This window comes from Leptonychotes weddellii, chromosome 4 (genome assembly GCF_054177405.1).
Source record: "Leptonychotes weddellii isolate Sample4059 chromosome 4, ASM5417740v2, whole genome shotgun sequence".
Taxonomy (NCBI): domain Eukaryota; kingdom Metazoa; phylum Chordata; class Mammalia; order Carnivora; family Phocidae; genus Leptonychotes; species Leptonychotes weddellii.
The window spans coordinates 140,708,576-140,724,639 of record NC_138372.1 but is presented as its reverse complement, the minus strand read 5'-3'; the positions used below and the strand labels follow the sequence as shown (position 1 = coordinate 140,724,639).

Genomic DNA, 16,064 nt, shown 5'->3' with positions numbered 1-16,064 from the left:
TCTCCTTCTGAAGTCCTTATAGTACCTGTAATACAACGGGCTTATATTGCTAGTTATTTTAGACTCTCAATTTCTTAAGGGAAGAAACTGTGTCTTATTCATCTCTATATTTTCTACTAGGTCCAATCCAACATCTTGCAAATAATAGACACTAAAAAGCATTTGGCCAAAAAGGGAATAGATGTCTAATATTTAGTAACACACTGATTTACATCTCAAAATTGTATCTCAATGGTTAAAAAGTATATTCTTCTTAGCCTAAAAATACAAGCCTAGTTCAACATGTGGCAGATCATAGAAGAGCTGAAACCAACATAAATGACCATAATCCATGTAACCATGACTATACGTTCATTCCAAATGCTTGAAAGCTGTCTCGAAGAAGTCTTAGCTATTGCTGACTATCATAAAACATTAAATAAGTAATCTAAAAATGTTTTTACTATCTACTATTTGACAAATTACCAGACAATGAACATCCTATTATATTTATAGATGAGGAAACAGACCAAGAGTGGTTAAATAGGTAGGAGAAGATCATGTAGTTAATGAATTTCACAGTCAGGACTTTAACTCTAAAACCCATGCTCTTTCCATAAAACCCTGTTACTGTTTCACAACAATGGCCTAATCACTCATAAATTGTAATTATCAGTATCATTTAATAAAACATGGTGAATTAAATGATATCTACTATAAATTTCAGTGAAATTCTGCATATTTAAAATTAGATCTATTTACAGAGACAAATGACAAATGAATAAGAAGAGCCAAAGCCACCAAAGCACCAATAAAGTGTAAGTTTAAAAAAAAAAAAAAAAAAGGCTAGCCAATAGGACAGCAAAGAAAATAAATTAAGTAAACTATACTTAAGTAAACTAAGCCTATAAGCTTGTTGTGGATTACAGATTTCATTATTTAAAAAAAATCAGGAAAGATCCTGCTATGTAGTAGAAGCTATAATATGACATACAAGGGCCAGCAAAGACTCCTTCTGCAATAATAATGCTGCCTGGTGCTATCTGTCTATGCAATGCTGGTTAACACTTTACATTACTTGATCCAAAGCTGCTTTGCACATTTTTGAAAAGTTGTGCACAAGCATGAAAAGAGACAGAAATGTAAAGACAATGAGAAAGATGTCTCAGGTTTAAAACACCTTCTTTGGGGTCATTTAGCCTAGGGATAATAAAGCAAAGAGATAACTATCTTTTAAAAGTTGGTTGATCCTCATCAAAATGATATATCTACATATAAGCATACAGGGAAAATATGCTGCTAATAAAACTTCTCTAATTATTAGAAGGAATTTTCAAACATTAGTTAACTACCAATGATGGCTATGGATCACAGTGCTAGATAGCTTAATGAGTAGCTTACTCCAAAATTAGACTGATACTGTTTCCACAAATAACCAAAAGTGCTTCTCTCTTGATGAAAAGCCAAGATATGACAAAATTTAATCTCTGTCCCAGTCTCTTAACAGCTATAACTTCATATCAGTGAATAGTACTACCAGGGGTAACATCCAATAGGAAAAGTTTGTTTTACTTAAATTTCTTCCTCCAAAGCTGAAGTAAATTATGACTGCAGAAACCACACCCTGTGATGCAGATTATTAGGCAGATGAGAAGAACAACCATCTCTCAGCGTCTACTAGGAGTTCAAGACAGGGAGGATACAGATGTGAGTGACATTAAGTTTCTTTCCATATTTGATAAATGTTTTAAGTTCTGCTAAATAGCATTATGTAATATTTTAATTCAACTCATGTACAGCTTTTTATTTATGTGAGATTTTTATATGTTTACTTTTTACATCTTTAAGTGGTAAAACTGAAGGCATTACTTTAGCAAAGAATAACAGAATTATATAAGAGAATCTAAACTAATCCACTAAAGATAACCAAGCTATCTGTTTGTCACCTTTTAGTAGTATTATATACTCAGGCAACTATGGAAAACAACCAAATTAAAAATTATTAATGATACTTAAAGTATTACAGCTTCTGGGAAATAAACCTTCTATATGTCCTATGATAAAATTAAGATCCACAGTTTCTCTTTCTAGACCTTTCTATTTTAACAAACACAATTTTCTTATTATTTATAATCTCAGTGCAACTTCTGTAAAATGAGGCTCTAACTTGGTTTTCTTTTTTCACTGTATATGCATCTTCCCCAAGCCCATCTGTTGAATAACTGATCTCTTCCCCTTTGGTTTGTGGCACTTTCTATGTTATTATTTATTTGTTCTAATATGAATTTTGGTATAAGGATTATTTTCAGCAGAAGGCACCTGAGAAGAAGCAAATACAAGAAAACTGCCTACCCTCCCCCCATTTGCCTGAAAGTAGGACATAAATTGTAAAGGTGTCCCCCCTGTCCTCTATTAGGAAGGACAGAAGTTAATTGCTCTTTAGCAGGCAAGAGATGGCTCCAGAGAAGTCTACATAACAAACTTTACCAGCTAGCCCTTACCTTCCATTAGTTCCCTCATACACTCACCTTCCCATGATTTGCTACCCTAGAAACTCAAAGTCCTTTTTCTTTGTCTTGTCATCTCTCTAAAAATCTATTGTTCTTTTGTAAAGAGACTGTATAAGCACAAACTCTAACCACCCCTTTAAGTTTCAGGTAGCTGAAAGCTCCCACATGTACGCACAATGAACATGATAATAAACTAGTTTTTTTCTTGTTAATCTGTCTTTTGTCATTCCCCTGCCCCAATGAGCCTAAAAGGCATGGGGGGGGGAAAGAGTTAAGTTTTTTTCTCTGTACACCTTCCATATTAACTTGTAGAAATAAAATATAGGCATCAATTGGGATTATAATTAGAATGGCCTTAACCCCAAGACATTGCTTAGAAAGAACATGCATCTTTACAATATTTAGCCATCCCAATCAGGAACATGAAATGAATATCTACTCACTCAATGACTATCTTCCTTTATGTTACTCAGTAAGTTTTATAGCTTTCTTCATCTAGGCCCCCCTCATTTCTTATTAGTTATTTTTAAATCACATTTTCTGTTTTTAGCTCAGAATGGGAACTGCTTTTCATTCACTTTTCTAACTATTTTTGGTACAGCACAAAACGATTGCATATTAATTTCATATCTAGCTGCCTTTTTGAATTCCTTTATTGATTCCTGTTGATTCTTATGAAGAAGTCGATTATTCATCAAATGGTGTCAGAAAATTGTCTGTGTGGTGGGCAAGAGGTGGGTGGTACAGGAGATTCATGTTAGATACTCACATATCTGGTATATTTCGGCATATGCCAAAATAAATTACAGAAAGATTAAAAAGTTAAAGGTTAAAAGCAAATAATAAAAACACGAGAAAATACACAGCTGAATATTTAACTGACTTGGGGATGAATAAAGAGCTTCTATGGATTAAAAAAATGGGAAAAAATCACCAAAGATACAAAGACAGCTATATTAAATTCAATATTCCCAAGTGACCACAGAAAATTAGTAGATAAACATCCAATATGGGAAATACACTTGAAACATGACAGTTAAATGGGTAAAAATCCTAACCATATAAAAAGCTCTTATAAACCAGTAAGAGAAAAACTAATTAATACCCATAGGAACATGGGCAGAAGAAATAACAGGAATGAACAGGTAATTCATAGAAGATATCACACACCAATAAAATACAAAACATTCAACTGCACAATCAAATTCAAATTAAAATGACAAAGAGAAAGCATTTTTGTGGCCTATTCAACTGCAAAGATTTGGTGCTTTGAGACTGAAAACTTTAACTTCTGACAGGAGTATGGAGCGTTATAACCTTCCTGGAAAGCAAGTTGGTATTCTGAAATAAAAGCTTGTAAGAATCAAAGCATGAATATATATTTGTGAAATACTCAGGGATTAGACAAAAATTCTTATATAAAGATAACCATTAGAATATTATTTGTGCTAGCAACTGGAAGCAACAGCAACACTCCCAAATAAAGGAACAGTTTGTGGTACATCCACATGATAATATGATAGACTATTACTGCAGCCATTTTTAAAACATATTTCAGAAGAACAACTAATGGCTTGGGAAAAAGTTAATGATATGGTATCAATTGAAAAAAATCAGAATACAAATTATGTATAGCATGATACCAATTTTACAAATACGTGAAATATACATGCATAGGAAAAAGAGAAGAAAATACAAAATGTTAACAACGGTTAGATTTGGGGGGAAAGATTATGGATAGTTTGTATTTCATTCTTTACACTGAAGAATTTTTCAGATATTCTATAGTAAATACATTGCTATTTGTAAAAGGAAACACACACAGAATATTATTTTACAAAATAGATATTTCTTAATACACCAAGAAGTGATGCAAGAAAATTTTCAGAAACAAAGCGGAAAAGTTTTTTTTTTAAAAATCAGTAAACTTCTCTTCCACATGAACAACAGAAGATATTTACTTTTAAAAACTTGAAACTTTCTTCACATAATTGGCACCATTAAGAAACTTTTAAAATAAAGGTAGTAATCTCTAACTATTAAGGGTTTATTACAAATACAACCTAAAAAGAAAGCCCCCAGGGAATCAACTATAGGGAAAGTGTGATTAGAAGACAGTACTTACCTTTTTCACTTACACTCTCACTTTCAATCTCAACGTCATCACAACTTGTGTATTCAGGTGTGGAAGCTAATTCCTCCTCTGAACTGCTCAATGAAACCTGGCGCATTTTACCTCCCTTCTTTGATTTATGAGGCTTTGGTGGTGGAGGTCTCACAGACTCTGACTGATCGGAACTGAGAGAATCATTCCTTAACATTGTTTCCATCTTTTCCCGTTTTGTTTTCCTCACAGCAGAGCTAGGATCTAAGTGGTGGTGTTTCCTCAGTGGGTCAGTACGTCTCATGTCTGGTCTATCAATGGGTATTGGACTCCTCCGGGGGGTGGGAGGACTATGGTTTGTGGTCCTTTGTGGGTAAGAACTTGGTCCCTGAGCCTCTCGAGTTCTTTCCATTGAGTAAGATCGCTGATTTTCCATGGCAGCTCTACGTTCAGATATAGATCTCTGCCTTGATGGTCGTTCCATCCTCAGCATAGAAATCCTAGAATCTTCCAGCTCAGCATTTGCCAAAGAAACATCACTATGCCTTCTCTCATGCCTCGCTCTGGACACTTCCGCATGAATACGCATTTGTTCTTCATAGGGCTGTGGCTTTACTGGATAACGGGCCAAATTTGGGTCACTTCGATAGCGTGCCTGGTATTCTTCCTCTCTCCTTTGCCTTTCATACTCATCTCTGCTCTCCGCATCCTCATCATCTACAATGTATTCTTTGGAATGCCTATGACTTCTCCTGTTGGAGTCCCTGTAATTTATATGGTCAGACTCTTCATAAAACTGAGGTTCACGCTGAGACCTCCTATCAGCATAATCTGATGGAGATCTAGGCATGGTGTTATCTGAAGTAGCATACTGTGGATATTCTTCTCGTTCTTCTCTTTGGTCGTATCTTCTATTCTGATCTCTGGATACTGATGGACTTCGTGTCCTAAGTAAGCAAAGGAAAAGAATGATGAGAAGAGCAACGTCTAAACAATTCAACATTTTATTAATTCACTGGTGGGTTGATGAATTAAATTCAAATAGTTCTTTTGCTTTTTTAAAAAAAATTCTTTTTAAAGTCATGCTTAACAAAAGATTTACTAATATTCATTTTATTCAGTTCAAATAGGAAATTTAAAAGGTATTTTTGATATGGTTCTTTAATGCCTGGCACACTACAGATGGAATATACCTATGCCCTGAGATAAGATAGCATCATACTCTGCTGCTGCAAGATGGACTTTTCTATAATTTCTTTGCTTGGCTCAATACACTTCGACAATCGCCCAACTGCTATTCAGAAGCTTTGAAAAACTCCACCTGACATTCTCTCTATTCCTGACACCTTGATATAGTCTCTTGAAAACATAATGAAGCCAAACTAATTTGGTTCAAGAGTTGAATACTTTCTGACTAAAATTAAATACTGGCTCTTAAAAATCATTTTTCATAGGGGCCCCTGCATGGCTCAGTTGGTTAAGCATCTGATGCTTGGTTTCAGCTCAGGTCATGACCTTGGGGTTGTGAGATCAAGCCCCATGTCCCGCTCTGTGCTAGGTGCAGAGTCTACTTGTCCCTCTCCGTCTGCTCTTCTCCCCACTCTCTCTCTCTCTCAAATAAATAAGTGAATAAAATCTTTTTTAAAAAATCATTTTTCATTCATCAGCTACCTAGATCACTCCTAGTATTGGTTCATCTAAATCATTTATCTCCAACCCTTCTTTATTGCTCTAACTTGAGATAAGCAATTTAAATAAATAACAACAATAATGACTTATTCATCACACACACACACACACACACAGTCTTTGTAGAACTCAGAAGGGACTGCTATTTTTATTCTATCTTCATTGAGATTAAGGCCAGCTCCATGAAACTTGTCTTTGTCTTCACATCTGACCCTGCATACTTCCTTATAGCCTCAGATGAAGAAACCGTATATTAAGTTCTCAACCTGCCCCTCTAACACTAGTACAACACAGCGGACCTTGTAATCATAATAATACTCCTTGTCAACAAAATATTCACACTGACCTCTTCCCTGGTACGAACCCAGATAGCGTCAACCACTAGCCGTGAAAAGCAGTGGGACTGGACTCCTGAAGATGACAGAAGTTCAGAATATCTGTTACAGGGATTTTTGCCAGGACATATGAACAGGAGATAATAAAAAGCGAGGTCAGTTGAAGTTCAAGATGACCAACATTAGATAGCTCAGTTGTAAATTTCTTAGATGTTATTTGGCGGGGGGGTGGGGTGGGGGAGCCTAAAAGCAAAAGCAGAGAAAGGCTACATGTGGAATGACCCCACTCAGCAACAGCATCATTCTCCTCTAAAGTCTCCCATGTCACCGAATCTCCCCTGTATCTGAAATACAGCCTGCCAACGTGCCAATCAAGATTTGTTAATAAAAACAGAAGTCACTCTAGGTTTTCCAGGGAGTAAGGGTTTTAATACAGTAATCAAGAGCTATGCAACTGCACCAGCCATGAAGGCCAGAGAAGTTAGTGATCTTGTTCTTGCCTGCAGAGCCAAAGACAAGGGTTCTCAAGATGTTCTTTAGGAAGCTGCTGTGAAGCTCAACAGTCGTCGGGAATTTGCCACCAGTTATCTCAGCTGCCGAGAGCAGTAGGGTGGTCCATTAAGAGGAGCTTGCCAGGAGCCACTGAGACTTTCCCATCCTGTGTGCGTGCCAACAACTGCAGCTGGACAGTACTGGTTTCGGTACATCCCCCACCTTCCAGTGTCACATAGGTGCACAGCCTGGGGAGACTACCCTGAGCCAGAAAATGAAGGAACTAGTCTGTTTTATGATTAGGCAAGTGGACGTGATCTCTTTTTTACATTTATATCTTATGTCTGCATATAAAACATTTAGGACTTGAAAACAACTCTTTTCAGTTACAACCGTTACATAAAACCATAGACTCCTATATTTTAAAATATACAACCAAAACAGAGCACTCAAAATAAATTTTAGAGTATTGACCTACATAATATCCTATATGTGTATCTGTTAGGCATAACTCATTGTACTTTTTTGTCATTTTTTATACATATGACTAAAGGAAAAAATACTGCAGCACGGTGGCAATGTAAAAAGAACAGAATCAAGGGCTCTGGGTTTCTTAGTCCTACTTTTGTTATTACCCAGTTATTTGAACCCATATGGCCAGTTAATCTTTGAGAGTCTGTATTTTAAAGTGAGAAACATAGATTATACACATTAACTCATATATTATTTTAACACATATGTATTAGGCAAGAACTAAACGCTACATACTACAATATAGATTAGAATAAGGAAATGTGGGGCACCTGGGTGGCTCAGTCGATTAAGTTATGATCTACCATAAGTTCATCAAGTTAGTATGCTTAAATGAAAGCTTTAAGGAGAGCAAAAAATAATACTTCTGGCAAGATATAATTAACTGACTGGTGCAAATTTTCAACATACATCTCATTAACTGGCTACTTATATATACTTACTATATTAAAAAATGAGATAAATGAGAGTTTCTCTAGAGAACTCTAAAAAATAAACAATTGCATCAGTTCTTTTTTTAAGTTCTTTTTTTTTAAGATTTTATTTATTTATTTATTTGAGAGAGAGAGAGAGAGATTGCATACGAGCAGGAGGGGAAAGGCAGAAGAAGAGGGGGAAGCAGACTCCCACCTGAGCAGGGAGTCCGATGTGGGACTCAATCCCAGGACCCTGGGATCAAGACCTGACCTGAGGCAGACACTTAACCAACTGAGCCACCCAGGTGCCCTACATCAGTTCTTCTAAACTGACCATTTAACCTCCATTAGATGCAGACTTTATGTTAGGAATTCAAATACATTTCGGTATGTTATTTTTTTCTAATCTAAGTTAATGAATATATTTGTCTCCAAAAATATAGGTTACTCATTAACCAAATTCAATATCTAGAAATTGATTCTGTTCCAAGAGTAAGATTCTAGTGTTTCTCAGATTTATATGGTACATAAGAAAACAATTTTTTAAACTTTATTTTTAAAACTTTTTTTTTTTTGCTGTGCCTTTTATTCCTGTGACTTATTCTTCTGTAACTAGAAGTCTGTATCTCCCACTCTCCTTCGCCCATCTTGACCATGCCCTCATTGTTTAAGTTCTAATTTCTCTAAAATCCAGTCTGGATTGAATAGGAAATTTTAAAATTGTATGTACGTATATAAATTTTGAAAGCAGTGTTACCTCATTACTATAGACCAGGAAGATCAGGTCATCAGTTAGAGCTCACTTTTGTGCCTTTGTATTTCTCCAACATATACTACCCCATCCTATTTACCATTACCTAATTTGTGCTCTGTACTGTCCACTAGACTTTAAATTTTGAACCATAAAGGACTGTGCCAATTATACCTTTGTAGTTCCACTATTAATTCATTCACTCAACATTTATTCAGGGCTTAATATGTGCCAGCTGATTCTGGTTGCTGGTTGCTGGAAATTCAATCAAGAAAAGACACATAAGGTCCCTGCCCTCAATAAGCTTTCTTTCTAGTAGAGGAGACAAACAATAAGCAAATAAATTAAGCAGTAAATAAAGTAATTCCATACAGTGATAAGTACTATAAAGGAAAATTGAAACACGGTAAATTTACAAAAAGTCTCTGAGGGAAGTTACTTCCAATCAGAAAGGTCTTCCTGAAAAGGTACATTTGAACTAAGACCTGAGTAATGTAATTACACTGAATGTAGCCCATTTATATAAAATATACAACTTCATTGGAAATGTTTTGGGTATTGTCATTAGGTTGCTATTTTTCTTTCTTTCTTTCTTTCTTTCTTTCTTTCTTCTTTCTTTCTTTCACTTAAAGCTGTTTTATAAAATATAAAATCTACTGAATTCTCAACTGTTGTTTTACTAAATCAAGGATTTTCCAAGGTAGTTCATCTCTAGAACCCACCAAAAGCAGCTCACCAAGCCTTTTTCATGTACCCCTCCTTTTCAAAAGATTTCATTCTCTCAAACTGAGTAAATTCCAATTCCCCATTATCCTTGATCTCAGATGGGAGTCAAAAGAAAAACAATCAGATTAAATCAGAATGAATGGATATTGGCTTTATAATATTATCAAAAATACTTATATGCTTTAAGATTTCTAATGCAAATTAATCTCCAAAATGTGGGACTTACGGCCATGCAAGAAAGTAAAAAAATTCAGAAAATGTTAAGGGAGAAATTGGATAGTTTGAAGGCAGTTCAACCTAACGATGGCCTTCCTCCTCACTGTACCTATTCCCTAGGTAATTGTATCCATTTCTATCCAGGAATGTCTACAATACTCTAAGAACTGAAGGTTCATGAGGAGCAGCATTCTGGATCTATATAAGCTGCACTTAGTAGGTGCTTGAAAAACATTTGTTGAATTAAAGAACTGATTAATTCTCCCTTAGATTATCTCTACTTTTCATGATATGTTCTTTTCTTCTATATTCAAACCCACTGATGTGATAAAATAGTCGTTCTTCTCTTTTCCCTAGTGTTCCTTCAGCAGTAATAGCACCCACTGTGGGTAAAAGGAACTGCTTTTAGTAGTGATGTACATTATATGTTAATTTGACTTTTGTTGTTGGGCTTCAAAATCCAACAATTGCTTATAAAATTATTTCTTTAGCAAAATATATTTAGAGTGTCAATCACTTTACAACTAAACATTTAGAAAACAAAACCTCTGTAAATTAAGGATTTCTAGTAATATATTTAGTATCACACTTGTTATGGGACAGAGGTAGGGGTAAGAAAAGAAACACTTCATCTCCTGAGGAATTAATGTAAATTTTTGAAAGTAGGATATAAATAAAGTGACTATAGTGAGCCTTTACAATATAGGAAATATATTTTATTTGATTGATAAAAAAAGAATATTTGTCATAGAATTCAGTTCCAAAAGAAAGTTTATCATTAATTAGCACTTAGCAAGTCATCTAAGGAGTTTTCAAAAATCATACCTTAGAAAATTGAATTCAATATTAAATCCTGCAATCACGTTGTTCTAGAGATTATGAAATTTGCCTGAAGCCTGTGAATCATACTCTAGATGCTGATTTGTACTGAATTTAAGTAAAAATAGAACAGTGCTCATGATTTCTGAAGTTGGGATAACTATTGTCATTGTTACTTAAAATGGAATAAAGTTTTTAAAAATATATTTTAAGGTAGTACATTAAAGCTATGCTAGGAGCAAGGCAAGATTTTAGTCTATGACTACTCTTACCAAACAATGAAGAGTCTGCTATCAATTACTCCAAAATATTAAAATATTCTGTCAAATAATTTTGCCAACTAGATCATGACTATTTCATATATACTCTCCTTTAAATTAAAACTGCTGTGTTTTTAGACACTATATATTTTTTCAGGACCTGGAGAAAACCCATGAAAATTCAAGTACTATATCTCTAATCTCTACCTTTGCTGCTGCCCTCTATAAGCAAGTCTTAGCATTTATTATTATCAGGTGGAAAACATTTAATTGGTAAAGAATTGAAAGATAAATTGTACAATTCTCTAAGCAATCATAAAGCATTTAACAGTATTTCACCCACAAGTTATAATTCAGAAGAATAGAGCAATTCATCTAAGATGTTATATTTCACTTAATCCTTCAAAGACACTGAGAAATTAAGAGGTAGAATCCAAAATTACGCCTTTCTTTAGAATAAAATGTATTTGTGACATTATATAGTTCCTTACTTTTTACTCCTATGCATCAGTCAATCCCTATTTCTGATATAACAATATCAGCATATATTTGCATTCACTTTATATTCACCTAATATCTGTTCACTTTACCTCTTTTTATTGAAATCTACATTGTTAACAATTATTTTCTCTTTCCCCATATTATAGGGGTCTTAACCAGAACCAGTTTATAGAAAATCACATACGGACTCTGAGAAACAAACTGAGGGTTCTAGAGGGGAGGGGGGTGGGGAGACGGGTTAGCCTGGTGATGGGTATTAAAGAGGGCACGTTCTGCATGGAGCACTGGGTGTTATACGCAAACAATGAATCATGGAACACTACATCAAAAACTAATGATGTAATGTATGGTGATTAACATAACATAATAAAATAAAAAGAAAATACAAAAAAAAGAAATACTGTAAATGTATCTTAATCAGTAGCATTTCTGTTCATTGCTTACAATTTTTTTGTTATATGGACTATTCAATCTATTTCTAAATATTCTAGCTGTATATTCACACCTAACACTCCATTATAAATGGTATTCTGATTAGGCATAATAGTTTGAGCAAGAAACTCTACCAATTAGTCTCTTTAAAGCTCCATGTCTAAAAATCAGACTGACTGATAGAAAAACTCCAAATAAAAAGATTCTTTCCCAATTAAAGTCATTTTCAACAGTTTCCCAAAGGCAGATGCAACTTACATGCTGTATAACAATTCACCATGTTTTTACCATAGTTTCCATTTTAATATTGACAACTTTTACCATGCTATGTGGTTTGTGTTATTATACCACCTACAATACTGACTATATATACTACAAAATAATCATCAAGTCTCTGAAAATATAATCTAGTATAAAACATCTGAAAACGTTTATAAGAACAATGAAAGCTTACATGGAAACTCTAAGCTTTAATATTTGTGTACTTTTAACTCTTAATACCTATACAATTTTTAAGAATCATGATATTGAAAGTAAAGAATTTAAAGATTACTAATTTCTGCAAATTCAAATTTTATGCTATTTGATTAAGCACTACCTATAAGAAAAGCCCTTACTCATAATCTTTATTAGTAGAGATCATTAAATAAATGTCGTTTATAAATAATAGAAATGATATTTGAAGAATCAATAATCTGAAAAGAACCTCCATCTTTTTAAAAGCTTTATAAAGCATGGTTATTGCTAAATAAATTAAAATGATACTTCATTAATTCAATGACACAATTCTTACCATATAGATTAAACATAACATTATAATCAAATTCTAAAATTTGAAGCAATTAAGACACATTAAATCCAGGATTTAACAGAAATATAGGATCGTATAAAATATGAAATGTACAGATCCCATGCCTAGAATTCATACAAAAAGCTTCTAATAAGTCAAACCATTTATATTCACCAAAAAACACACCAAAAAAGACCAACCTTTTTTTTACATATCACAATATCTAACACATTTTTATAGTTTTACCTTTTGCTCAACCAATGCACATCTGTCGAGCATGAAGCATCATGTTGACAAAAATACAGTCACACTGTGCCAGGCAGTGCTTTCATTTAATCCTTCTAGCTCTAGCAAAATCATAGGATCCATCCTTAATCAGATGATTTGAAAGTCTCTACTTGCTTACAATCATTTTATTTCAAAACCGAATTATTAAAAATTTACACATAAAACAACACTCATTCATGGATGGAGTCATAAAATCCTGTAGGGATGGACCTGTTAAGAAAAAGGTTATTCTTTAATGCTGTTACTATGTGGCTGGATATAGCTCCAGGTCAAGTAAGAGTGTACCCTGTAAGGAGGATTACGGTACTTAGCTGATTAGTGCCTCACAATACTGAATACCAAATGCATCCTACATCCATGGCATTTCCGGGCACCCTACTTAAAACAGACAGATTGAGAAATTTGTAAACCACGTTCTCCTACATGAATTACAGTATTACTAAAACAACAGAATTCCCTCGTGTTTGCTATTGGTGTCCACTGTGCTATCACTATAAAATGTATAGTGACAATAAACATTGTTGGTTTAGCAGATCTATAATTTTTTTTCAATTTTCAGTAAGTGTCTTAATCTTCCCTAAAAAGAGAATGCTTCCCCAGAGGTGTAATGGGACACGAAATACCAGTTTCCGTAGAAACTTTAAAAAATAATGTGTTCCATGAACTAAGAAATTCATAAGACATTGAGTTTAAATCAAGTTTTGTTCACTTCATCACTTGGCCTCTCAATGCCTCTGTTCAGTCACTCAAAAAAATAAAAAATAGTAAAGACAATAACACCACAGACTCTTTTCTACCAGAAACAATCACCTAGATGTTAATAACTTCTGAGAATGATATTTAAGTGATTCCAGATAAATTTATAAAGAACTGAGGAAAGGCCCGTGTTTGAAGACTGGGGAAAGATACGAAAGTACTGTGCTGTTTTTTGGTCTCCTGAATTTCAAGTTTAAATAAGGGTCTACTTTTGTGCAGTATTCATCTATCCAATTCTCTTCTAGAATTAAGTATAAATCTTGGAGAGATTGTAGAGGGGCAGCGGGGACAAATAAAGTGGTTAAACACTGAGATTCCCAATAAAGACTTGTAGCTTATTGAAACAAATGTGATAAAAATTCAGGAGCACTCATTTTCATAGGAATGCTAACTAATAATCAAATTCAACCGTTTAGAGCCCATAGTTAATATCAAGCTGAAAAAAAAAAAAAAGATTCGCCAGAATACTTTGATTCTTCCAAGCTGGTTAGTCCAGAAAATTTCAGACACGGGATTACAGTTGATATTATGATAGCTAATCTTCCTCTTTATTTTTCCTGCCATTCACTTTTCCCACTTCCATGCGTTCTCTTGGCAGTGTTATACCAACTGAAGTACACACTCCACTGCCAGTCCTCTCCTCCACCATCAGCCTTGTTTCCTGCTCCTCTTAGTTGCCCACCTCAGACCTTCATTCATATCATTCCTAATATGTTTGCTCTCTATCCATCTTTCTAGGTCTCCAATTTCCTCCTCCCTACACTTTGAGAGTTATATTTTCCTTTTAGGACTATTTTCCCCATTTTTAACTCTTTACTTTTGTATTTTTTTTTTAATTCTTTGGGTAAGTACTTCCCATGCATTCAAATTTATAAGGACCTAATTTGGGATTTAAAAGGTTTTCATGAGAATATTTATAACTTTAGTATCCACTGACCTCTCCAGAAGTACAAAATAAAGATTCTACAAATCAGATACCAGTTTAAATTAACTTTGATTTTATTCATGAAAATATTTTCAACTTATATTTTAATAGAAAATAGTGCACAAATGATGCTCCCCTATAATAACCCACTGTGTCACACTCCCCTCTTGCCACTATCCCTCCCAAAACTGCCATGTCAAAACAAAAAACAACAAAAACCAAACAACCAAACCAAACCAAACCAAAAACCCACAAAGACTAGGAACGATTCTATACCAGAAGACAATTTCAAACTGTAGTGATTTTATTCCCCTTCTTTAAGGTGCTCTTTCTGAGTTTATGACAGCCTTAGAAACAACCGTATGATATTCAAACCGTATGTTTGAAAACAAAACAATACAAAGAAGTACAATGAGCAAGAAATAGAAGAAGAAAAAAGTATAAATACATTTAGCTAACGACTACCTTCCATAATCATCAGTGAAAGCCCCCAGAGTTATTTTATCCCATTATCCCCTGAGGCCTTTATATTATTTTAATATTACAGCTCCTTTACTGAACTGTAATTGCACCTATGGCATTCTCTCCTTTTTCTACTTGTTCCAAAAAAACAACTTAAGAGATTTTGGTTGGGGCTTACAACTACAGTTATCAGAGAAGAGAAATCTCTTCCTATAAAAGGAAACAAACACATCTAGAAATATATATCAGATTAAAAAACAGATGCTGCTTATCTGCAAACCAAACATGTGTGTAATTAAATTTTTGTCCTAAGTGTTTATTTCCTTATTGGGAAAAAGAATCATCCAGTGTTTTAAAATACAGGAAGTAGAGTAAGTGGGTTTAAGGAGAAGCCAGCGCATTCCATCGCAGTTCATGGTAATTCTTTCCTTCCAGTTGCTTGTCCAATCGATGAGGAAATTCTATAGGATCTACTTACAGAATATATCTAGAGCCCAAAACACTTCTCCCCATCTCACCACCTCCTGTGGCACAAGCCTGGAGAAGTCACCACCCTTTCTCATGGGAATCACTGCAAAAACTTCCTAACTTGTCTCTCTGCTTCTACTCTGTCCCCCTTCAGCTCAGCGTCAACACAGCAGCAAGAAAGTAAGTCAGATATGCTTGACACCTTTCAGTAAGTCCCCGTTTTGCTGACAAGGCTTATGAGATCTGGCACCCATCACTCTCTACCCCTCCCCACTGGCTCACTCAGATCCAGCCACCATGGCTTCCCTACCCTGACCACTCTATTTAATACCTCGATTTGTCTCCAGCCTCTGCACTCCCAATCCCAATCCCCTTAGCCTGCTTTATTTTTTAAAATCTTTTGCATAACATGTATCACCTTGTAATTATGGTATATATTTTATTTGTCATGTTTATTGTTTCTTGCTTTCTACGTTTTGCAGGTTGTGGGCAGGGATCACTGTTCTGGTTACTTGATCCCCAAATACCCGGCACATAGTAGATACTCAATAAACATTTATTGAATAAGCAAATAAAGCTACATAAGCAAGGTATTTTTTTACACCATAATAAAA

At 34.5% G+C, this 16,064-nt stretch overlaps 1 protein-coding gene across 42 annotated transcripts in view; it reads right to left on the bottom strand.

The window, feature by feature from the left end:
- The window catches only part of RIMS2 (regulating synaptic membrane exocytosis 2), a 577,313-nt gene that overhangs the window by 317,655 nt on the left and 243,594 nt on the right, over positions 1-16,064 (bottom strand). For all 42 annotated transcript variants that reach the window (XM_081816358.1, XM_081816367.1, XM_081816360.1 and 39 more), the window contains one exon: positions 4,615-5,540. In XM_081816358.1, the coding sequence (XP_081672484.1) occupies positions 4,615-5,540 (926 nt within the window). The remainder of the gene's footprint in view (positions 1-4,614; positions 5,541-16,064) is intronic.